The 24,464-nt window shown below is 40.8% G+C and overlaps 2 protein-coding genes across 4 annotated transcripts in view; one reads left to right on the plus strand and one right to left on the minus strand.

The window, feature by feature from the left end:
• Positions 1 to 5,072, plus strand: cyp26a1 (cytochrome P450, family 26, subfamily A, polypeptide 1). Of its 2 annotated transcripts, none has more exons than XM_072557759.1 (7): positions 1 to 62; positions 935 to 1,159; positions 1,386 to 1,670; positions 1,836 to 1,985; positions 2,784 to 2,918; positions 3,041 to 3,196; positions 4,150 to 5,072. In XM_072557759.1, the coding sequence occupies exons 2-7, from the start codon at positions 953 to 955 to the stop codon at positions 4,492 to 4,494; spliced, it is 1,278 nt and encodes a 425-aa protein (XP_072413860.1). In that variant the 5' UTR covers positions 1 to 62; positions 935 to 952; the 3' UTR covers positions 4,495 to 5,072. The 2 variants fall into 2 exon arrangements, with proteins under 2 accessions (XP_072413860.1, XP_072413859.1); XM_072557758.1 differs by lacking the exon at positions 1 to 62 and adding an exon at positions 91 to 394.
• Positions 5,072 to 24,464, minus strand: part of LOC140463572 (myoferlin-like) — a 231,721-nt gene continuing 212,328 nt past the window's right edge. For both annotated transcript variants that reach the window (XM_072557752.1, XM_072557751.1), the window contains 4 exons: positions 21,184 to 21,368; positions 19,165 to 19,274; positions 16,992 to 17,139; positions 5,072 to 5,825 (listed from right to left, as the gene is read on the minus strand). In XM_072557752.1, the coding sequence (XP_072413853.1) occupies positions 5,790 to 5,825; positions 16,992 to 17,139; positions 19,165 to 19,274; positions 21,184 to 21,368 (479 nt within the window). In that variant the 3' untranslated portion in view covers positions 5,072 to 5,789. The remainder of the gene's footprint in view (positions 5,826 to 16,991; positions 17,140 to 19,164; positions 19,275 to 21,183; positions 21,369 to 24,464) is intronic.

Below are 24,464 nucleotides of genomic sequence, written 5' to 3' on the forward strand. Positions count from 1 at the left end.
AGGGATGGCACAATCTACACAATGAAAGATGAACTTTGTGTGAACTAATTTAACTGACCAAGGTAAGAGAGACAGGGGACCTGGGGAGTTATAAGGAGGCTTGAACCTGGAGTGTCAGCATTTGGGAGAGTCACTCGCTTCATTTAGAACACGGCAGGACCGCTGCTGTTCACAGGGCTGTACTGAGTGCTAGCTGGCTGCCAAAATGGTCTTGGTTACACTTTGTGCTACCTTCCTGTGCACTTTCGTGCTGCCCTTGGCGCTCTTCCTGTTCGCGGTGAAGTTGTGGGAAGTTTACTGTGTCAGTGGAAGGGACCCTGCCTGTGAAAAGCCCCTACCCCCAGGTTCCATGGGGCTGCCTTTTCTAGGAGAGACCCTCCACCTAGTCCTGCAGGTGAGACCGTCTCTTAACTTCCTATTACAGCAGGTCGACAAGTTTCTCAAATCTACCCACAACAACCACCAACTTCACTGGCAGAAACCGAGTGGGTAAATAGTAAAGTCGACAACAGCGAGAGGGAATTTCTGTAACAAAAAGGAATTGTTTTTGAGAGAGTGAGAGCAAATGGCTCAACAATTATACAGCACCGAGGGATTATTCCAATCATTTTGCACAGTTATTTTGTCATTAATAGAAACAGAGGAATTTAACAGAGAGCATCATTGCAAAATAAAAACCCCAGTTATTTGTCTTGCTTGAATGGCTGCCAAATTGATTGATTTCACACGGTGCGTCAGGTTAACCTCGTTCGAATTTTGATTCGCTTTCTGTCTCTTGTGTTCGAGAGGCAGTTTGTAACGTTCTGGGGTTTTGTCTCCTCACTAGTTAAGCAATCCCAATAGTTATCCAGCAAAAAAAAACTAGACACCAATCTCCCACCAGCCGCTCCCAAACCCCGCGCCGAGCCGATAAACGTGTATTCATTACTTACAGAGATACAAGTTCCTGAAAATGAAAGTGCGTAAGTACGGCTACGTCTACAAGACCCATCTGTTCGGGAACCCGACGGTGCGGGTCATGGGAGCGGAGAACGTGAAGCAGATCTTACTGGGGGAGCACAAGCTGGTCTCGGTGCAATGGCCTGCCTCAGTACGGACCATCCTGGGGGCCAGCTGCCTGTCCAACCTACACCACTCGGAGCACAAACACAGAAAGAGGGTAAGCCACTACACTGAGAGAAACCACCATGCGAGCAACTCCAATATTATTGGACAGGGAATCCCACGATAATTTGCACCACCCACGATCGGAGAAGCCCAGATACGAACAGTGGTTGGGGTCAAAAGTGCTCATTGCAGCCATCTGAAAAGTGGCTCTTTATAATGGAGCAAATGGTTTGCAATGCAATGCAGACATCACATTCACTAATTCGCTTTAATTCCAGGTGATCTTGAAAGCTTTCTCGAGGGAAGCTCTGCAGAATTACATCCCAGTGATGGGGGAGGAGGTCCGGGCCGGCGTCCGGCGGTGGCTGGACAGCGGCTCCTGTGTGCTCGTCTACCCCGAAATGAAGCGCCTCATGTTCGGCATCGCGATGCGGATTCTGCTCGGCTTCGAACCCGCGAACACCAGCCCGCAGACTCAACGGGAACTCATCCAGGCCTTTGAGGAAATGATCCGTAATCTCTTCTCCCTGCCCATCGATGTACCGTTCAGCGGTTTATACCGGGTAAGGGACCCCGGAGGACGATTAGTTAGAAATAGGTCTACGAAAGATTAGACGGGGCCCGGAGAAGTGCAAGGTTTAGTTACCGGGAGGTCTGGAGGGGGGGGGGGGGGGGTACCCTCTCTCCAACGGTGCGCTAACAGTGACCGTGCCGTTATTTGGTGACAGGGGCTGAAGGCGAGGAATGTGATCCACGCGAAAATCGAGGAGAACATCAGGAAAAAGGTGGCGAGACGCGATTCCAGCGGGCAGTTGAAAGATGCTCTGCAACTTCTGATCGAGCACTCAGAACAGAGCGAGCAGCCGCTGCGTTTACAGGTACACAGAGACAGCCCCTCACTGAGGAAGGGGCACTGGATTTGAAACGTTAACTCGGACTTCTCTCCACAGAGGCTACCAGATTTTCCAGCACTCTTTTTTAATTTCAGATTTCCAGCAGCCGCAGTTCTTTCAGTATTTTATCTTTGGTCTAGTGACAGCCTCTGTCCCGTATCGCCGAGTCCAGAACACAGACCCTCCTGAACACTAATCCCAGAATATAGACACTACCCCAGAACACAGACCCTCCCTTCCTCCCGAACATTAATCCCAGAATATAGACACTACCCCCAGAACACAGACCCTCACTCCCTCTTGAACACTAATCTCAGTATATAGAGACACTACCCCAGAACACAGACTGTATCCTACACAGACTTTACCCCTGAACACTAATCCCAGAATATAGACACTGCCCCAGACCACAGGCTCTATTGCAGAGCACAGAGCCATCCCCCTTTCCCGCTATTCCCACCCTCGACCCGAATACTGACCCAGAATACAGCCCTATACAGTCCCCCACCCTACCAATACTGCCCCTTAACGATAACTCCAACACCGATACACAGGGCAAAAGCAAGTGCCACTCCGACTTTCCCACCTCAGTTGAACAAACCTCACCGTTTCGTGTTTGGAAGAAAAAAAATGCAATTACGGGTTGATTTAAAACAGTGAGGATTCCTGTGGTTTGCACCATTTGTAGCCGAATCCCGCAGCGCTTTCTGGCAGTCTCTTCAGTGTAAGTGGAGGCGCGGTTTACCAGGTGTCTCATGGGTGTTTATTATTGTTGCTGAACAGGAGCTGAAGGAATCTGCTACCGAGTTGTTATTTGGAGGATACGAGACGACTGCCAGTACCGCCACCTCCCTGGTCACCTTCCTGGCTCTTCACCCGGAGGTGTTACACAAAGTCAGGAGGGAGCTGCAAGAGCAGGTGAGGTTACATTCACAGGTTCGTCAGAGTTTGCTCGGGTTTAAGGAGGCTCCAGCGGTAGTATCCTGAGTAGCGGTTTCTTTTTTTTTCGATTGACATGTGACTTCTCCATGGATTTGCAGGGATTACTGAGCAGCGACGGCTCTGAGATCAGACACATCAGCATAGAACTACTGGAACAACTTAAATATACCGGAAGCGTTATCAAAGAAACTCTTCGGCTCAGTCCGCCAGTTCCTGGGGGATTCCGGGTGGCCCTAAAAACCTTCGTGCTAAACGTAAGCTGAAATTAAGAGTCAAACCAATGCTTATAACCTATAATAACACCTTTGCGACAATTACGTTAAAGTAAAACTTTGATACATTTAATAACATCTTTTGATTTTACAGAACTTGCAGGTTGGTAAATCTATAGCTGCAGAGCTGTTGTTCTCATTATTTCTGTTTGAAAATAATACAAAATCTTTATAGTTAAGATGGAGTTTAAACGTAGAGACATTGCGTTACAATTTAGTACTCATCAATTAGCCCATCCAGAGTTAAGGGGCTGAAGATGCCTGGTTGTCAAGGAAGCAAATACAATCAAGGGAGGTTATGACAGAGTTGCATATAACCTTAGGTCACCAGTCAATAAGAAAAATACTGTAACTCTAGTGAGGGTGCAGAACAGATTTGCAAGGACAGTAGCTGGACAGGAGTGATTCAGGTATGAAGAGAGACCGGGAATGTTAGCATCTTAGATATCTCTGCATTTTTGAGTGCATATGTGTTAGGGGGAAGGGGATTGATATCGATTTAAAATTAATAAGTCAAAAAAACTGGGAAAGACAGAAACAAGGCTATTTACATGATTGTAACTTACCTAAACTGATGGCCCAATCAGTTTTATGCTTCTCCTCTTGGAAGTCACCTACTTCTAATGGGCAAGTGCAACTCCAAAAACAAGGCTAGAGTTAAAGGAATTACCTGGATACAATCATCTTCCAGCACCACTAATCCAGATTCTGGTGTCCAGCATCTGCAGTCATTCTATCCAGGTGGTAAAAACAGTCAGTCAACCAATGCCAGACATTTTCCTGTGAAAGTTCATAACATTTAGAGGTAACTTATCCTCCCACCACCAAAATAACAACTTTCAATTTATTTCTCAAAGCACTCAATCTTTATACATGAATTCAAAGTGCTTGTCTGTAGTTAAAACCAGTTTAATTTTGAAAATATTTATTTCCAGGGATATCAGATACCAAAAGGCTGGAATGTTATTTACAGTATTTGTGACACACATGATGTAGCGACAAATTTCTCAAAGAAAGAAGAGTTTAACCCCGATCGCTTCATGGAGGGCTGCTCAGAAAATGAATCCTGCAAATTCAGCTACATTCCTTTTGGAGGAGGATCCAGGAGTTGTGTGGGCAAAGAGTTTGCTAAGATTCTCCTCAAGATCTTCACAGTGGAGCTAGTCAGGGCTTGTGACTGGGAACTTTTAAATGGGCCTCCTACAATGAAAACCAATCCCCTGCTGTATCCAGTGGACAACTTGCCCACAAAATTCACACCATTCCCATACAACATATGACCTATATTCACAACGCACAGGAACTCTGTAGTTTAACATATCAATAACCAACATTTGGATTTGCATAGTGTCTACAGATATTGTACACACAGTATACCAAAAATTACACAATAGCCTTCAAGAAGACAACTTGGTAGGAGGCTCATTAAAAAAAACCCAGAAGTTTTGTGATGATTTTCACAAATGTAAGTTTATCTAGATTGTGCAGTTGAAAACATTTTCCTGCACAGACTATTATTATAATTCTTTTCTCCCCACACAGTGACACAAGTCAAACTGTTTAACAAATGATGTATGTTATGTTTTCATTAATTCTGTAAAGAAACTTCTGTATTTGTAATCTTAAACTGTTGCTTTTAGGCTATGAATTATTTAAATACATTGTAGTTTCATAATGCAACTGCTAATTTATGTTAAATCTTGGAATGTAAATATTATAATTTAAAGAACGGGCAGCCTGACAAACATTGCAAGTGTATTTCAAGCAGTAGACCGTGAATCATGTAGATACACGGTGAAAGATAATAGGTTTCTTAATTTCTTAAAACAAGACTGCACGCAATAAAGACTGAAACACTGGCACTGGTGGAATGATTTATTAGCAGCTAACATTGCAGTTATTCGAGTACAGGAAGTACACTGATTAAGTGATTTATTCCGCATTTAAGTTACATGCTGGTTCAGTCCACATTCTTATGTAGAAGTGAATCAAACTAAAACCATGAAGACTGCATAATACAACACTGCTGCACTATACATAATTCTCAGAACATCAACCATTAGTTTCTTCTATTCTGAGAATATATGCAGACTGAGTGGAGGCACTTGGCTCTTTAAATTGTTTTACAAATGTTTGATAAAAAGTCCCTTAATAATATTTGCATGTTGTTTTAAACATATACTGTAACAGATTAGCAAACCAACCACCTTGAATAGCCATAATTCAAAATACTTTTGCTTAGTTCACGGTTTCAAATGCACAAAAAAAAATCCCCTGGTATTTCATAACTAGAGAGGCACCTGCTAAACAAACAGCCAATTGCGCAAATGCTGGATAAAAAACAGCAGGGTCCTGGTCATCAGGGTCAGCACATTAACATGGAATCACTGATAAATGGCCCAGTCATGACCCCATGAACCTTGCTTAACCTTGGTAAACGTAGATCTTGTCATCCTCCTAACCTCCGTCCATTTCTACCCGAGGCCATGAGGTTGTAGACATACGACATGAATGTTCTTGGGCCAGCTATACAACACAATCATTGCTGTGGGAAGACTGGCCAATCGTAAACTCCTTAGATAGGATTCACAATTCTCATGGATAGGTAGTTCTGTTGAAGATAGAAGATTAGAAAAAGTGACTACTGTGAAAGCACTATTTAAGCTTGAACTTACAAACATCACATTTAATATTTCTCAAAAGTAGAATACATTTTCAGTGTAACTGCTGGTCATCTTAATTTGATAAGCCACAAAATAAGCTATCCAAAATCTGGACCAAGAATTATGCAACACAAAAAGATGAGCTGCAGATGGATATTTGAAATGCTTGCAGGGGATGTAAAAAAAAATTAATATAGAAATACAAGGAAACATGCAAACTTAAACTTTACTCAAAATATAAAAGGTGAAATTAAATGCAGAATCTATGACCTCAGGCTGTAATGGTCAAATAACACCCAGTCACTTGTGACTTTTCACAGACATACTTGTTCAATATGTGCTGCACGCACTTGAAATTATGAGTGCGCTGACACTAGACCAATTTAATATCTGAATTGCACACATTGCATTTACTTTCAAGGTCACAACATGGGAGAAACCTCTTATTACGTGTTTTCTTTCTGCTTCAAGCATATTTCCAAGTTGGAGTTTGGGTTTCACAATAACTAGAATAGTCATTTCGTTTTAAGATTACAGATTCAACGCAGATTTCATCCAGTTTCACTTGGATCAGTGCTGTGTGGCAGTTTAAGAAAAAAATCCAAGCATCTAGTATACTAATCTGGATATATAGCACTTTCAATCATGCCAGTCTTGACGTTCACCAGGTTAACTTGTAATTTTCTCCACAATGAACATTTTCACTGTCCCTTCTCCACAGACCCTTCAATAGTAACCTTGTTTCCATTTCACACCAGTGCAAATTCCACCTGGTCTTCCCAACTTTAAAAATATGCTGTCTTGCATCTACCATTACCAATGTCCAAACAATGCAAACATTACTTCAATTGCTAGACCATAAGATATAGGAGCATATTTAGGCCGTTCAGCCCATCAAGTTTGTTCCAACATTCAATCACTGCTGATGTTTCTCAACACCATTCACGTGCCTTCTCCCCGTAAACCTTGATCCCCCTTACTAATTATGAACCTACCTCGGTCTTAAATCCACTCAATGACTTGGCCTCCATAGCAACGAGTTCCACACAGTCGCCACCCTCTGACTGAAGCAATTTCTGCTCATTTCAGTTCTAAAGGTTCGTCCCTTCACTCGGAGGCTGTCTTTGGATGCTAGTCTTTCCGACCAGTAGAAAATCATCTCCATGTCCACTCTGTCTGAGCCTCTCAGTACTCTTAAGTTTCAATGAGATCCTCTTCATCCTTATACCTCTAAAATAGAGTACAGACCCAGAATTCTCAACCACTCCTCATAGGACAAGCCCTTCATCGCCAGTAGCATTCTTGTGTACCTCCTCTGGACCCCTCCAAAACCAGATCCAGCCTTAGATCCAGAGACCAAAACTACTCACAAATATTCGAAACGTAGTCTGACCAGAGTCTTTCAGTACATTTCTGCTCTTGTTTTCTAGCCCTCTTGAAATGAATGCTAACATTGCATTGGCCTTCTTAACTGCTAACTGAATATGCACGTTAACCTTAACAGATTCCTGAACCAGGACTCAATTCTGTGCTTCAGATTTCTGAAGCCTAGCCTGGGTTAGAAAACAGTCTCCACCTCTATTGTGTAGAGCAGGGGATATGCCAGGTTGTGAAGTTGCAGATTGTATTGCAGACTGATTCACCTGCTGCTGATGGTCCACTGCTTCCTGGATTCCAGTGGAGTGGTCTGTCCCATTTAGCAGAGTGATAATGCCACACAACGCGATGGACAACATTCTCAGTGTGAAAGTGGGACTTTGTCTCCGCAAGTGTGCTGTGGTCACTCTTAGTGATACTGTCGTCAAAGTCAGATACATCTGCAGTAGGCAGGTTGAAGGGATGAGGTCAAGAAATGGTTTTTCCCTCTTGTTGGTTCCCTCACCACTTGCCACACATCCAGTCTAGCAGCAATGCGCATATGACCCAACCAATTCAGACACTAGTGGTATTGCCAAACATGGCACTTCTGGTGATGGATACTGAAGCCCCCAGAGCACATTCTATAATCTTGCTAGGCTTTGTGCCTCCTCCAAGTGGTGTTCAACAATATATCAACCTGGGGAGTTGAGGTAATCTACAGATAGCTTCCTTGCCCATGTTTGACCTGGTGGTCTCTGGTGCAGGACCAATGTTGAAGTCTTCCAGGGCAATTCCACTCTGACTGAATACCACTGTTCTGTCACCTCTATTGGGTCTAACCTGCCAGAGGGACAGGACACGCGCAGATGTTGCTGCCCAGGGTGGCTGAGTGCAATGGCTAAACTTCATGACTGCAAATGTGTCAGGCTGTTGCTGGACTAGTCTGCGAGACAGAACTCCCAAATTTTGGAATTAGCCCCCAGACAAGGTCAATAGGGTTACGTTTCTCTCAGTCCTTCCTTCAGATTGTGACACAACTTTTTGGATATCTACTTCCAGAGAAATCTTAAATTTTCTTCAGTTAAAGATTAAAGTTATTCTGTGCTCTCCATGATAAATTCCCAGTCACTTCCATGGTTGCGGTAGGCCCGCAGCAGGGGCTCCTGGTAAGCGGTGAGGTTCCTGGTTAGCAGAGAGGGTGTGGGTCCAGGATGGGGCATGGCATCAGCAACCCATCGGTGAGGCAGGACCAGAGAAGAGATAGCATCTGAAGAGTGATGACTGACACTGGTGGGTGTGGAATAGCTGTCATTGGTGAGCTGGCTCAGGACCCATGGTGGAGGCAATGGAACAAAGATGGACACTCTTTCAGTTACATCATTTTATTCTTAAACTCTTCAAAATGGTGCCAGATTATGGCAACAGTTGCTGCTTTGCACTTAAAACAAAACTGTTATTCACTGTAGAGTACAAGGAACAAGAAATCTTCATTCATTGTTTTCATCCTTCTCCCAGGTCTCACACACAGCTGTAACACTTGACCAAGTTTCCACATTGCCTCAATTAGCCCACCCCTCTTTCATGTCTTTATTCAGTGCTCTCCTGGCTGTCCTCCCCCCCTCCCCCCCCCCCCCCCCCCCCCATCCTCAGATAGGAGCGGATCCAGAATGCTCCCACCAGTATCCTAACTGGTACCAAGTTCCATTCACCTGAGCTGACTGATTTTCATTAGCTCCTGATGTATTAAACCAGAAGCGCTCAGCCTAAAATCTGAATCACAACATAACAAATCTAGACTCTACAAATGTTGGGAGGCCTGAAGCCATTATTTACTTTCACTGCCGATCTCAGAGGGGATATACTGCAGTTGAAGTAGATTGTTCATAAACTTGGTGCCCTGTTTGATGCAGACGTTAGCTTCTGAATATCTATTCATATCTTCAAGATTACTCATTCTCACTTCCAATGTCAGCCACCTGTGCTCATCCACCACAGAAGCCCTCATCCATGCAGTTATTAACTCAACAACCATTCTAATCCAGTCCTAGCTGGTTCTTGACATTTTAACCTTGGTAAACATGCTGTCATCTAGAACATGACTACTTGCATTAAATCACTTTCATCCATCACTCCCAACGGCACAGACCTACGAGAGCTCAAATTTTAAGACCCATGGTTCAAAAACATGGTTTTCAAATTGGCTTCACCTACATCACTCCAAGATCTCGATTCCTCTAATTAAGAGTCTCTTGATTTTTCAGATTTCAATTCTTCCACCATTGTTGGGTGTGCCTTCACCGGTGAGCCAAAAGCCCTGGATTTTCCTGCTTAAATCTCTAATTTGCTAATATATGTTCCTCCTTTACAATGCTTGGTAATCTGCCCCAATATCTGTCCACTGTTTCATGCTTCTCTTGGGCGGTTTAGATTAAGGCTGTTATAGAAGCACACTCACCGTGCCTCTCAAAATCCATTCTTCCAATCAAGGAGCTGTGCCTTCTGCCAATAAAGGCTTGAAATTCGAGAAGTGACTAGAATCAGTCAGAAATATGCAGCACTGAACAGACCCTAAAAACTGAGGTTACCCCCCTCAACTTAAACCTATGCTGATTAGTTTTACACTCCCCTAGAAGGGCTTCTGCTCGAAACATCGATTTTACTGCTCCTCGGATGCTGCCTGAACTGCTGTGCTCTTCCAGCACCACTCTAATCCAGAATCTGGCTAATCATCCTATCCATGACCCTCATGATTTTATAAACCTCTTTAATGAGGTTTTATAAACTCCTCAGCCTTCAACACTCCAGGGAGAAAAGCCCCAGCCTATTCAACCTCTGCCTATAACTCCGACCCTCCAATCCTGGCAGTATCCTTGTAAATCTTTTCTGAACACTTTCAAGTTTTAAAAACCTTACTACATCCCCTCTTAACCAACTGAGCCTCAAATATTTTTTTTTGAGAGAAGGAATGAGTAGAGAAGCAGGAAAAAAGTTTCAATTACAGGGAAAAGCACTAAAATCTACAAAGCAAACAAAGCCGTTAATGAAAAACTGATCAAGATTTCTGACAATATCACACCACCCCTCTCCCACCAGCCTGGCTCCCCTGCCAGGTCTCAGGTGATTCCTCTAGTTCCAAGACTAGATTTTTCCATTTCACAGAGACATGTAGTAGTTTGCATCTTTCCCCCTGGTCTGTACAGCATTCCCAGTCTGCACAGAGCTCTACCTAGTGGTCAGTTTGAGAATGAGCCCAACTGGTCAGTCATCCTAACTAATCTGAAAGTCAGTCAAGGAAGTGATTTTTAAAAAAGGTAGATTGCTTTTTATTTCTTCACTGTTGGATCACAATGCACTCCTCCAAATGCCTCAAAATAATGTTCTACCTTGAGCAATCATGTGGCAAAAGACAAATCTGATTTAAATGCTATTTGAACAGCTCAGGAAGCTTCTTTAGTTTTTAAATAAAAAAATCATTTGTGTTGCTGATTGGCTACCAGTTTATTGCTTATCCTTAGATTCCCTTGAGAAGATGGCGGTGAGTTGCAGTGAGCTGCTAAACTAACTACCCAATCTTTTTATGCACAGATATTAAGGAAGGTATCTAGGGCCCCAAAGGAGGTTGAAACGTTGGCCCAAAATTCTATTAGGATGGGAACCATGTACCTTTGAGGAATTGTATCATGCAATAGCTCTTTTTCTTGGGTTGATAGGACTCCTCGTGCTTTCAGGCAAAGGATCCTCTGATATTAAATCACTAACAGTCTCTCAATTCCCAATGTTTACCAAGATACATCTATCCTCTTTATTCTGAAGATGTCAAAGAGTCCCATGAATATGTTTCTAATTAACCAATCATTCTTGATTGTTAATCAGTCTCTCCACTGGAGTTAATACTTTGAGCAGTTTACTTGGTCCACAGGAATTCAACAAGTGGATTGTGGAACCCAGTAAACAATGCTGTGTTATTCAACTGAGCTTCAAGAGTTGCTGCAGATCAGGTTTGGAAAAACTTGAAGCAACAAAGCTCATTATTTTGCTTGCACGTTTGGTATTATGCTCACCAATAAGATTCTCTCTCCCATTGAATAATGGCATTTGGTCATTCCTTCCAAAATCTATTTTGGCTATTAAATTGTCATACAAACTGTACATCCTTTCCCAGTTTTTGGAGGGATTTGTGATGGACGTTGCAGAACAAAGTCAGAGACATGTTCGAATCCAACCACAGCTACTAGACATATTACATTTAATTGAAGCATCTGGAATAAAATACATGATTGTTGTAAAACCTCACCAGATACATTAATGTTCTTTGGGGAAGGCACCTTGCTCTGCCTCACCTACATGTGACTCAAGAGCCACAATAATGGAATTGACACTGAACCACCTTCAGAAATGGTCTAGCAAGCTATTCAACTCTTGGCAGCTCACCACATGCGCAGGGACAGTTAACATGGGCAATAAACACTGGCCTAACCAGTGATGCCCACACCCAAGTATGCATTTAATTTAAAAAAGTTATTGTGCAATTAGGTCTTCAGTCTTTCCCTCCTGCTCTCATTCTGAACAGCATTCATAACAGTATTGGTTTAAAAAATTGCAAGTCAGATGGCTTTTTCCTACAGGTTTATGAATTTTCAAATGATGGCAGACTTCAGACATTTTTGATATAGACTGCTCCTAAAAATGGTCCTACTTTCATCAGATCAACTATTTTTAAATCTGGATTTTCAGGCGTTTTATAAACAGCGTTTTGTCTCGGTTGCTTTATTCAGTTCAATTGTTCCCACTGGATAGATTGGCGACCCACCTTAAAATGGTAAGATGGACCATCAACATTTTCCTTGGGAAACTGTAGCAGCGATAACCCAATGACCTTATCTCATGGGTCACACAACTTCATGACATTCCACTACAACTGCAGTTAAGGTCCTTGCATCCCTTTACATAGTTTCTATACAGGTTTTAAATGAACAAATGTGTGTTCACTGGATTGCATTGTGGTTCTGGTCAAATCAGACATGTTCAAATCCTTCTGGATTTCCTGGTCGCCACAATTGGATAAGCCATTAGGGGATTTCACTGATGGTACAGGACAAAGTGGGCTGAAAGTTTAGTTTGACCTTTCACCTTGATAGTAAAAAATTCACATTCAGAAAGTAGCTTTTCTTTACCAATCGCCACAATTTGTTTTCTTCTTTCACAATTGAAGTTATTTGCAAAATGTAACGTGAGGCAGTTTCAGAGCTCTTTTCTGATTACTTTGGCTGTAGAAGTTAATTTTACAGTTTGTTTGGGTTCATGCACATAGTAAGTTTACATCAGTTGAGTGACATAGCAGCCAATTTAAAATCTATCTTTGGAAAGTTATGCTACACAGTTATCAGGCTTAAGGCAGCATTGGCTAGAACAGAACATTTAACATTGAACTTGATGGCAGTACTTATAGCCAAAGTCTCAGAATGCAACATGGAAGAGTCATTCTCACTTGGCCATACGGCTCTAGTCGGAGTTGCAGACTCAGATTGCAGGAGGCCAACCCACATTACAAATGAAATGCCCTCACTCCTTATTGAACTTATTGCAGCTCATTCCTATCTTCAGAATACAGTACCAGATGGACTTTTACCCTGATCTGCCTAACTGTAGAATGCTCTGAGTAATAGCCTGAATGCTATATAGCCAAAACATTTCTTTCAAAAAAAGAGGTGTGGCTCCAAAAGGCGTGGCTCACTAAGTGACTGCACTATGCTCAGATCACACAATCACACTAATCATGTGATCCATCTAAACAAATCCATTCTCTTAAATTTAGTCTATTCTGATCAATTTTCTCCCGACCGATTTTGAAATTACAAACATGCAGAAACAGGCCATTTGGCCCATCAAGTCTGCACCAACCCTCTGAACAGCATCCCACCCAGACCGAGCTCTCCCATCCTATCCACATAACCCCACATTTCTCATGGCAAACCCACCCAGCCTGCACATTCCTGGATACTACCGGGTAACTTAGCACGGCCAAAACAACTGACGTACACTTCTTTAGACTGTGGGAGGAAACGGGAGCATCCAGAGGAAACCCATGCAGACACAGGGAGAACTCCACACTGACAGTCACCCAAAGCTGGATTCAAACCTGGGCCCCTGTTACAGTGAGGCAGCAGTGCTAATAGTGATGGTGAGATACACACTCATTCATACTTTATAGTTTGTAGAGGAGAGATGTCATACGCTTTTCTTTTCTCCATGATATAGCCTGGACTGTCTCAACATTTACACTAATCAAGAACACAGGATTTAGCCAACTTCCAGTGGTGACTGTTCTTCAGTTTGCATGGTTTTTGATAAAGGGTGCTTGGTACAACACTGGGTATAAACAATGACTGCAGATGCTGGAAACCAGATTTTGGATTAGTGGCGCTGGAACAGCACAGCAGTTCAGGCAGCAGAGGAGCAGCAAAATTGACGTTTCGGATAAAGGCCCTTCAAACACTTGTCAGCTCCTAAACTTTAAGATGAAAGTTGACAAGAAAATAAAAACTCATTGGCTTAATTTTTGGTTATTTTTCTTCTCTTCCCAGTCACATAGCCTCCCATACATGAGGGCTGAAATAACTTCTCATTTACCCCACTAGATGGTGCTCTTTAGTGTTGTGGAAGTGCTTCCCTGTGAACAAGAGTGAGCAGACTTGGTCTTTTGGCAAGCTAGAATGCAAATCTTAGGTTACTGCGGTAAACGAATGGTATCATTCAGTTTTCCTTATACATGTTCAAAATTCACCAATATACCTTAAAAATGTAGATCACGTCTTTTAGAAAATTTGATCTTTAGTTCAACAGTGGGTCAATGTTGGTTATATCATTATCCAAAATAGCTGAGTGTTGATGAACAGCTGATAGTTTAAGTCAAAACAATAGCAACTTCTTGTTAATTCATCCACTCATGCTGTAACTTAAAGAACTGGCAGTATGTTATAGCCACTTGTTCTAATAACAGAATTGATACTGCTGCTGTAACAGATGGCCCTGAATTTAGATACGGAGACATGAAGCTGCAGTTCTGATTTGAAGTCAGGAAGGCAAGTTGAAAAAGGTCTGTATTCTAGCATTATTTGAATACATGCTTCTTAAAAGAACAGAATAGAATAGAATTTCAGTATCTTAAATCAGGTAAAATTGCATTCTGGAAAGGCATATTTAAATATTACACAAATTGCATGGTAAATTAATAATGTAATTAATAATCCAATTGAGCACTAGTTAAGAGTATCACCTTATTGCTTTTCCCCCAACTTAACGTACTGCCTAACCTGAAGCCAGATAAGTAAGAGACTTACTTAGTGGTCTGCATAACTATTACTGAACAGTATAAACAATATGCAAGATAATCCTCCCTCTAATTTCCCCTCAATCCCAGTGTTGACACACTTGCAGATTTCTTGCCAGGTTCAAACGGCTGACATCAGAGGCGAACATGTACATCCACAGCCATGGGGCTTCACTGCCCAAAACATTTCTACTAAAGACCTTGATCTCTAATTGTTTTCCTTCCTACTGTGGACTCTGAATTTAGGGGGAGGGTGGAGAAACCTTACAGGTAGGAATAGAAAAAAGGCAAACTTCTCAGAAGGCTTACATTTTAGTCATCTACACAATGCACAGCAGATCAAAGCCAAAATATATACAAGTTTGTAAATTTAATTGAGTTAAATTAGTTTAACACACAATCATAGATCTTACAGATGCTAATATAAAACTTCTGCTTTCAAGTAGGCAAACTTTTAATTCATAAGAAAGGATTTCTGCTTTAAGCTTTATGCATTAGAAGGAAATGAATCAGATACAATAACAGCAGCTGTGTTTCTCACTAAAAATCACAGAAAATGTCTCAATCTTGATATGAAAAAATGGCCAGAGTATGTCACCACAGACATATAAAGAAAAGAACATCACCAAACAGCTGTCAAAAAAATCCAGCCCGTGATGTTAGAACAGTTCGAGCCTCCAGACTCCGCAGTCCTTAAATTTTTCAGCTTTAATCAGCAATTTTAAAAAAAACCCAGCCACATTCAGGTCATAAGGCTAAGGAGGGAGATGATGGTGGTGTAAAAACAGCGTTGGAAAGCAAGGTCATGAGAAGGGAACTTGTCTTAACACAACATTGAGAGATCCAACACTGCACAACTAACAGCTGCTTTGGTTTGCCATTCCTGTGCTAGCTCCACTAATGGTGATTTACTACTGAGACAACTCTAGTGTTGACACCTTTATGTCCCTCCCTCCTATCCCAGCAGGCCTGGAAGCCATGATGGATGCTGCTGAACTTTTCCTCCTATCACCTTAAAAAGAACTTTCCCATAATCTTTTGTCTTCCATCAATGTGGAAGACAGAAGGGTTTTATTTAATTTTAAATTAACAGCCTTGTTGCTCTAACATGGTAGCAATATACAGAATTTATTACACCAGTGAAATTCTTAAACTCCAATCTCCTTTTTTTCTACCCAATGAACTGAACATAGTTTAGAGTAAATCAATGTAATTGCAGCTCGTCCAACATTATTGTAGCTATACTTTATACCACATGCCATTGGCAATTTGGTGTATTTAATTGAAAATGCTAAGATAATGGGGAACTTGCCTACTGACATTAACTCTTGTATCACTGGTGGTGCATGAATAGATTATGTAAAGTGTCTCCAATTTAAAATCGGTCAAATAAGTTCAGCTTATCCCAGCGAGGACAGTTCTGAGTGTACTGCTGCACTTGTTTAAAAAAAAAGTTACATTTTTTTTAAATTAAAAAGTTGCAAAAAACTTCAGCTCTGCTCTTTAGACGTGACTTAATTATAGAAATGAGAATACAGGGCTTTACTAACTTCCAAACTAATTGCAAACTCAAGCCTCCGGTAACCTGCAACTGCTGGTCTCTATTTTAATGGCTGGATCATAAAATAGATCTCAAGGAGACATATCCTGTCTCTCACTAAGTAGATTACTTGTTAGTCAATAGAGCATGTCAATGAGGGCTGAGGAACCCACATTCTTCGTTAAAGGTCAGAGAAAAACAGGATGGTAATGAACAGTGAGGGTGGGAGTAAAAGTACAATTGCATTACAACAAAAATTAGGCTTGCTCTTGAAATTCCACTGTTACTTGTGACTGTGCACTAAAAATGACCAAAAACATTAACCACCATGAGGAAAAAAAGTGAATAAATTAGAAAGCTTTATGAAAGTTAACAAGTAGATAGTTTAGTGGGGCAACTTAATTTTGTGCAAGCCTGCACACTGAACAATAAACGAGGAAGGGAAATTAAATAGGTTAATGTTAATTAAAATACAAAAGCTATTTAATTAAAATAATTTAGTGATTAAATTACTAGCCTTTGCATTTTTCTTCAGATCAAAACACAACTTAAGCTCAGCTTCTACTGCAGCTACCTTCAAGAATCATCTTCCACATTTAGACAAAATTCTGTGAACTCATTAACAGATCAAGAGAAGCCTTTAAGAATTTTTCTGTGCCTCCAAACTCTGTACTGAAAGTGGCAAATATGAGCAGCAACATACAGATCATGCTCTCCATTTTAAGTGATTCTGAGCTAACAAAAGCCCCAAGTTAGGGATATGAAGTTACAGAAAAATACAACATTACCAATGTGTTAGCTTATTTCATTCCCCAAAAGCCCAGAGTTTACTGGGGTACACTCACTCTGATAACAGCTTTATTAAAACCCACACTATGTACTTACCGGCAATGAATAAAAGAAGATCCCAAGGAACAAAACTACAAACAACAGTATTATGATCCCAAGAAAGATCCATTTGAACCGGCGCCAGATGATGTATTTCATCGTCTTGCAAGGACTGGTGAACCACAGGAAAGACGTTTCTGGACGGCTGATTGTAAAGAATTAATTCCAGTTAACTTTTCTTTCTAATGGATAAAGTGTATACAGTTTACATTAAAGCACTCATTTATAAGGTTGAGAAACTATTACTCAAGCAAACCACGAGCATGTTTATTATCCCTCTTAAAAACCATGGGAAGCAAGTTCCTTATCTAACCAATAGCTTAGATAATAAATGCATACAAATGTGGCCTGATACCGAGCCGTTATGAGAACAGTCTGGGTTTTGCCCCCTGATAGATTCAGAGTTACCAGTTAACAAGTCGTGAGTTCATGGAATGCCCTGCCAGTAGCAGTGGTGGACTCTCCCTCTTTATGGGCATTTAAACGGGCATTGGCTAGGCATACGGAGGATAGTGGGCTAGTGTAGGTTAGGTGGGCTTAGATCGGCACAACATCAAGGGCCAAAGGGCCTGTACTGCGCTGCAATCTTTTATGTTCTAACCAGGCAGGAAAGATGGTTTTACTATTGACTTCAGCATCCAAAAGTGGGTTGGAGCATAGTATGACTACGGAATATGAAAAACAGCATGCCAAGTTTATAATTAAACAATGGCTCATGGAGCAGAGATTTAACCAAAAGAAAACAAACAGTAAATTTGATCGAATGCAAAGGAAATCACCATATCCAAAATGCAGTAATGAAGCCTCCACTAACCAGGAGAACAATGTAATGACTTTGAATTTCCCTAGTTACTCAGCACGCTTGAGATAGGCTTATAAACATCTTAACCTATAGCATACACCAGGAGGTGAAACTAGAATGGTTACAGTATTAGATTGGTTTAAAAAGTTCTACCAGTCAAACCACTCAACTGCAGCACAGCAACTAGACCCAGGCTTGTGTTACTCATCAGATGTGTCACCCTCTAGATAAGATTCAAGATTACAGTGATGCTGGCAAAACGCACACCTCATTCCTGATGAAGGACTCCTGCCTGAAATGTCGATTTTCCTGTTCCTTGGATGCTGCCTGACCTGCTGCGCTTTTCCAGCATCACTCTAATCTTGACTCTAATCTCGAGCAACTGCAGTCCTCACTTCCACCCTCTAGATAAGTTGTGAACTGAGACCCCCATTAGCCCAGACATTAAGGGTCCCATGGTAGTATCCTGACCATATTCCTGCCTTAACCAGCACCAACAGTGCTAAATTCATGATATTTGTGGCAATTTGTCAAGTACGAAGGGGAAAAAATGCTCCATTAACTGCTTCCATAATTGCTGTATGGGTCAGTCATTTGTTGTACATGGACCTCCAAGCATCACTTGAATCGCTAACTTCAAATGCAAAAATTCAAAATGAAGGGCTACAGAAATAATAAAATTCATAAAACTGAAGCGATCATAAAAAGGGGTGGGTAGAGGTAGCTTTTAACAAGCAGATGGATTTAATACCAGGTACCAATGTGTCAGCAACTGGCCACAAACAGAAATATTCACGCACTAAACTTCCTGTACTTTATAATGGCACATGTTCCAGAATTTGCAAAGCATTTTGATGAATGCCTATTGCCAATTAATTTTGCCCTTTTGTGTCAATAATATGGAGGTGAGAGACAGAGAGATGAAACAAACAGTGAATTTATACACCAACTCGCCTGCGACAGATTAATGCTGATTAAGGTTAACAATTGATACATTTTACAAAGGTAACTACCTTCTCCAATCTAAGCTCCATGTGACCACTTTTCAAAGCATAATCTCACTGCTGAACTGCTGTCTATTTTACAGCAGCTAAATCAAGAACAGGACTCTCAAATACGCTCATCTAAAAGTGGAATCAATGGGACACTTGAATGTAAATCCTGACTACATGAAATAAGAGGAGATAATAAAATCTACACTTTGTAAGAATGGATAAAACCCACCCATTCACTTTAAGTAGCCTGCATTCAATGTTCAAAACAAATGAACCTCTCTGCTTTAAAATGTTCAGCACTTCTCAACTCTTGCCCTTTTAAAATGCAAGTCACAAATATATGAAAACAAATCAAGGGGAAAAAAAAAGTTACTTTGGAGGATCCAGTTTTGGGTTCATGTTGGGTTCATCTCTTGCTTTGCCAGCAGGTTTTTGCTCAGCATCTTGTTCACTGATGATCTCCAGTGTCATTTCAACTTTACCCTAGATAACAAAAAGAGAAAAAAAAACTTTTAGCAAGTTATCTAACCAGAACAGGCAATCATAGATAAAGTGGTAGGTTACCTTAGAATACAGGACTTCTAGGATTACTTCAGCCTTTTAAAAGCAAAACACTCTGCAATCCTTTCTAGGCCACCAGCCTGATCTCAAAAGCAGGCATGTGATCCATGAATTGGGGACAGGGTTTTTTCAGTGATATTCTCAATTTGGTTAACCGAACAATTGACCTAAAACGCTTGCTTGGTATTCAACCATTGCTTTCAAGGGTTAACAGAGACCATAATGGCTTTATCTATTTCAAGTTAAATAGTTCCAAAGTGGCTTTCCTTGGTTATGCTTGGTGAACTGTATGTTAGAGAAAGGCTCAATGGTAGCGCCAGATTGCTGTGGCTTTTGGTTGTTGAATCATTCATCAGATACTCTTTCATTTCCTTTGTACAGGACAAATTCAATGATTATCTGTCAGAGGGGAGATGTGCACCTGACAGTGAAACATTTATTTGTGTGAACTCTTTGCTTCTGCAGTGCATGACACTCTGAGAATTTACTGGTTGGGTTAAGTAGTGGAAAAATAAGTTTTCCCTTCATGTATGTAAGGCTGGTTTATTGGCAACATTTGCGGGGGTGGGGGGGGGGGGGGGGGGGGGAGGAGGGGGAGAAGAAAAGAAAGAAAGAGAGGTGTATAAAAGTCAAAAAGGTTCTGTTTGCAAGCAATTAAGATCCTTTGCAAACTTAACTAATCTATAGATTTTTTTTCCCTGCCTATACTTCTCAAAGCAATTTATCGAATATAAAATCGATGATCAAGGTTTGTCTAAATCTATGAACAGCACCACAGGGCAAAAACATGTAAGGTCACATTAAAATAACTCAAAAATGCACTTAAAAATTCATAACCTGGTGTAATTTTGTTAGTACAGCTAAAGTGAGTTCATTACAAAAAAATCACTCTGATCAATGACTAGTAACCTTATTTTAAAAATGACCAGACTGTATACAACTATTCAATGCCTACAATGGTATGGAGTAAAGCGGTTTTAGTCAATGCAAAAAACATGTAAGCTTTTAAAATGTGTTGGTTTCCCTGCACCATAAATATAGCTTCATCTAAGATGGTGGCCATTTGAGAGACTGGGATTTGTTAATTATTTTTTACAAGCACAAGATCATAACAATTCATTACCTGAAGCTGCTTTATCTTTCATGATGGTTGATTTTATATTAATTAATAATATAGATTTATTAAAATTAACAAACTGTGCTAAGCAACCAAATTTTGCCACAACCTTCAGGTTAAGTCTATCTTTTGATAATTTGTTGAAAGAGAGCTCATATCTATACTATCATTTAGAAAATCAACATGTACCATATCTGACGCAACACATATTTGATGTTTATCTAAATAAACAGCATCCAAAAGATTACATACACTTCATTCATATTTTAAAAAATACCAACTCACAAAAATAATAACATTTCACTTTCAATTTGTTTCTATAAATTTTAGTACCAGGTTTTTAAAATTAATCTCTACAAATGTCATACTTATGCACCTAACCTAACCTCTGACTTGGACTTTTCTGATGCAGTCAGGGGAAATAAAAGGTCAGAAAACAGTTTACAAACCCCAAAGTGATGCCTTCCTTTAAGAGTGCAATACATTAAAGATGAGTGAATTTCACTTCAAACGAATTAGATGTCCCCACAAAAGCCCATTAATAGAAAGAAGGAGCCAATACTGCTGCCCTAACCCAATGGAACTGGGCATTTCACGATTATGGTTGTAGTCATTCACAAAATTGACTGATGTGGATGATATTCTTGCCAAGACAATGGAAAGGCCCACAATTTCAAGAGGGAAATAGGTTTGAAAATGTTGGAAGGTCCTTACAGCCAAAATGCGCTTGCCATCTTTCTCTTGGACACATGGCCACCATCCATTCATAGATTTTTGAGCAAAAAGGGAGGTCGCTTTAGGTGCTTTTCCCCCCTTTTCATCAGGGAGCATTTTCAAACTGCATCCCGAAGAGGTTTTGGCTGGGCATATCGTGGAATTCAGGTCTAGCTCAAGGACACCTGTGAATCAGAGAGAGAGATAAGAACACCAGCATTTGTGTAGATATACAGAAGAATCAAAACACAATCACAAGGTTTGAGGGTGCTGGCACCAACTGTAGTCTGCTGCTCTCGGTTTACCCTCCTCCTGAAGGATAATCAACCTTCTAAACTAACAAGCAGATTACTTTTCTGATCCTACTATTCATGATCAACAAGCGTGCTCTAAAGTTCGTTGGAAAACAAAAAAAAAAGTCATCACAATCTATTGTTTTGCCTCCTGGCATTTCACTGGAGTGATTTTACCTGCTAAAAAACAAAGGTCATCTCAAAGGAAACTTTTCACATGTGTGTGAGAGCAGATATCCTCAAAACTTTCACTGACTAAGCATACAAACCGAAAATACATATTCTATTTAGCTACTTAGCCAGTGAATTGACAAGGTACATTATATGGATTGGACCTGGGTGACTTTTCTTACACCTTGAATCACACAACAGTCAGTCGTGGGGTAATGCAAGAGTGTGAGAAGCTGCCATTCAGCTGAATTTTAACCTACTTTTAAAGGAGATCTTATTTTTACTGTAACATTTCCAGAGTCAGGGCTTTGACCCCCCCCCCCCCCCCACCCCCTTACTGAACTGCAATAAAATGTCTCCCATAACCTGGGTAGTGCAAGGGAGAGCAGACGATGTACGCACCATGCAATGGGTCTGTTGATCTTCAAAAGGAATCACACAAAGCAACATGGCAGCTGCACACGGCAATAGTAGTTTGGGGGACTATTGGTTACAAGGCAGGCCTAGTACTTCATCAGTAACCAGTCACACATCAAGAAGTACACTTTCCTAAACCTGCGTCCAGTCAAATACTTTCCTAAAAGGGGTCATAAGATGGTGGGAACCATAGCCAGATTTCACTTCTCTCAACCAGGACCGAGGCAGCACCCCGGTGCCCAGTGGTTAATGTAGGCATCCCTCAATTATCACAGCAACTAGTACAGAAACCAGATATTAGGTTCAAACTGGCCAACTTTGGCGCATTTTTGAATAATCTTGCTGCAGAATTATTGACCCCTTGCCTATACGGTGATGCTGATTCCTAGCTTTGTGTTTTCCTTGATGTGCGAGTCGGAGAAAACAGGACGACAGTGAAGGTCGAGTTAAGCTACAAGAGACAGCTTTAATCAGAGCTTTCATTAACAGTACAGCTTATACATCAGGCTTGCTTTCAAAACATTCTTTTACACTCTCATTTGAACAGAGATTACTAAGAATAACGCCCTGAAATGGAGTTTAAAAAGCTGGATAGAGGAAAAAACAAGGAAGAAATAAAAAAGGAGAGGAGAAAGAAACAAACAACGGAGACCAAGTGAAACTTATCAAGTTTGACAGATACATCCCCTGAAAGCAGAGTTTGGGCTCCTTTGCACAGTAATGCAGATGGGATATAACTTTTCACTGCCTCTTTGTTTGCTTTTCAGCATAATAAAGCAAGGAACATGGCTAATTGATCTCTCTAGAGAGACTGAAACCCACCATAGTGTCTGACTCCATTAAAATAGGAATGTTGCTATAGTAGGCTATCTTCTATCTATTGTATGCAAGTCCTCTGATAGGTGACTGGCTGAAAAAAAACCTCGATACCAGAAGTGGTTCAGTTGCTTAAAATGATAATTTATGGAAATTGACAAACATATCCTAAGTATTTATGCAACAAAGTGAGATTAAGCTCAAACAAGACATCCTTTACTGCCAGCACAATAGACACTGCTTGTTTTTAACCTGGCTGTGTGTTTTGGCACAAGAGGAAATACAGTTAACTCTGATGTGATCAACGTTGGCAACTTTGAATACCTAGCACATTAAAGAAAAGCTAAGAAGAATTCCCACTGGCTACTAGGAACACCCAATGAGTAACTAGAAACTTAATTTACCATTCTTTACACCTATTAGATTAGATTAGATTCCCTACAGTGTGGTAACAGGCCCTTCAACCCAACCAGTTGATACTGACCCTCAGAAGAGTAACCCGCCCAGACCCATTTCCCTCTGACTGATGCACCTAACACTATGGGGAATTTAACATGGCCAATTCACCTTACCTGCACATCTTTGGACGAGGAGGAAACCGGAGCACCTGGAGGAAACCCACGCAGATAGGGGGAGATTCTAGTCTCCAGAGGCTGGAATCGAACCTGGGACCCTGGTGCTGAGAGGCAGCAGGGCTAACCACTGTGCTATCGTGCCGCCAAAATAGAATTCAATTCTCCCACTTCACTACAATAAAGTGATCACTGTATCACTTTCTGATAGCTATGGTATAATTCATTGCACTGTGTAAAACACATGGCCAGTTTTGAATTATCTGAATAACCTGCTGCTGCTGTAATTTACACAAAACATAGTTGTTTTTAGACAATCAACGCAGGTCAATATCATAGGAGGATGGAGAAGACTGATGAAACGCCAAAAAAAATGTTTTCTTTGACATGACATTAAACTGAGAATTCATCGTCTAAGAAATGCACGAAACATTAGGAGACAAGAACAAAACATCCGAAGTTTTAAAAACGGAATTCAAATCAAATACAAAAAAGGTTAATCGCATTTATGGAGTTGTTCTCAACATCAATGCCCTAACACTCTACAATGTTGTCAATGTCAGGGATTGGCTCAGATCAGTATCCGAGCTTCCATTTGGAAGGAGACTAGTTCCCTAAAACGGAGATCAAAGAGAATCAAGAGAAGTACATAGTTGAAGAAAAGCAAGATGTGGGAAATAGAAACAAATACAAATGTACAGCTTAATGATTACGATTATTTTGTTAATGATTTTAAAATGGGATCAAAAAACATCAAGGTTTAAAATCAATTCCAACAATTTACTTGAATAAGAGTTTCTATTATTTTGCCAAAAACATTTACTTTATTAGTCTTTCAGGGGATAATACCTATCCCAAAATTTTTATATCTAAATGATGAACAGTTAGCCTGGAAATGATCTCTGGATGACAGCAGTTTCAATTCTATTTCATCAGAATGATGTACATTGAAGACATGACTTGAATTCATGTCATTTGAAATATAGAAGTGGTGCTGATTTTCTTAGTGTGA

The sequence above is a fragment of the Chiloscyllium punctatum genome, chromosome 38, assembly GCF_047496795.1.
Source record: "Chiloscyllium punctatum isolate Juve2018m chromosome 38, sChiPun1.3, whole genome shotgun sequence".
NCBI lineage: Eukaryota > Metazoa > Chordata > Chondrichthyes > Orectolobiformes > Hemiscylliidae > Chiloscyllium > Chiloscyllium punctatum.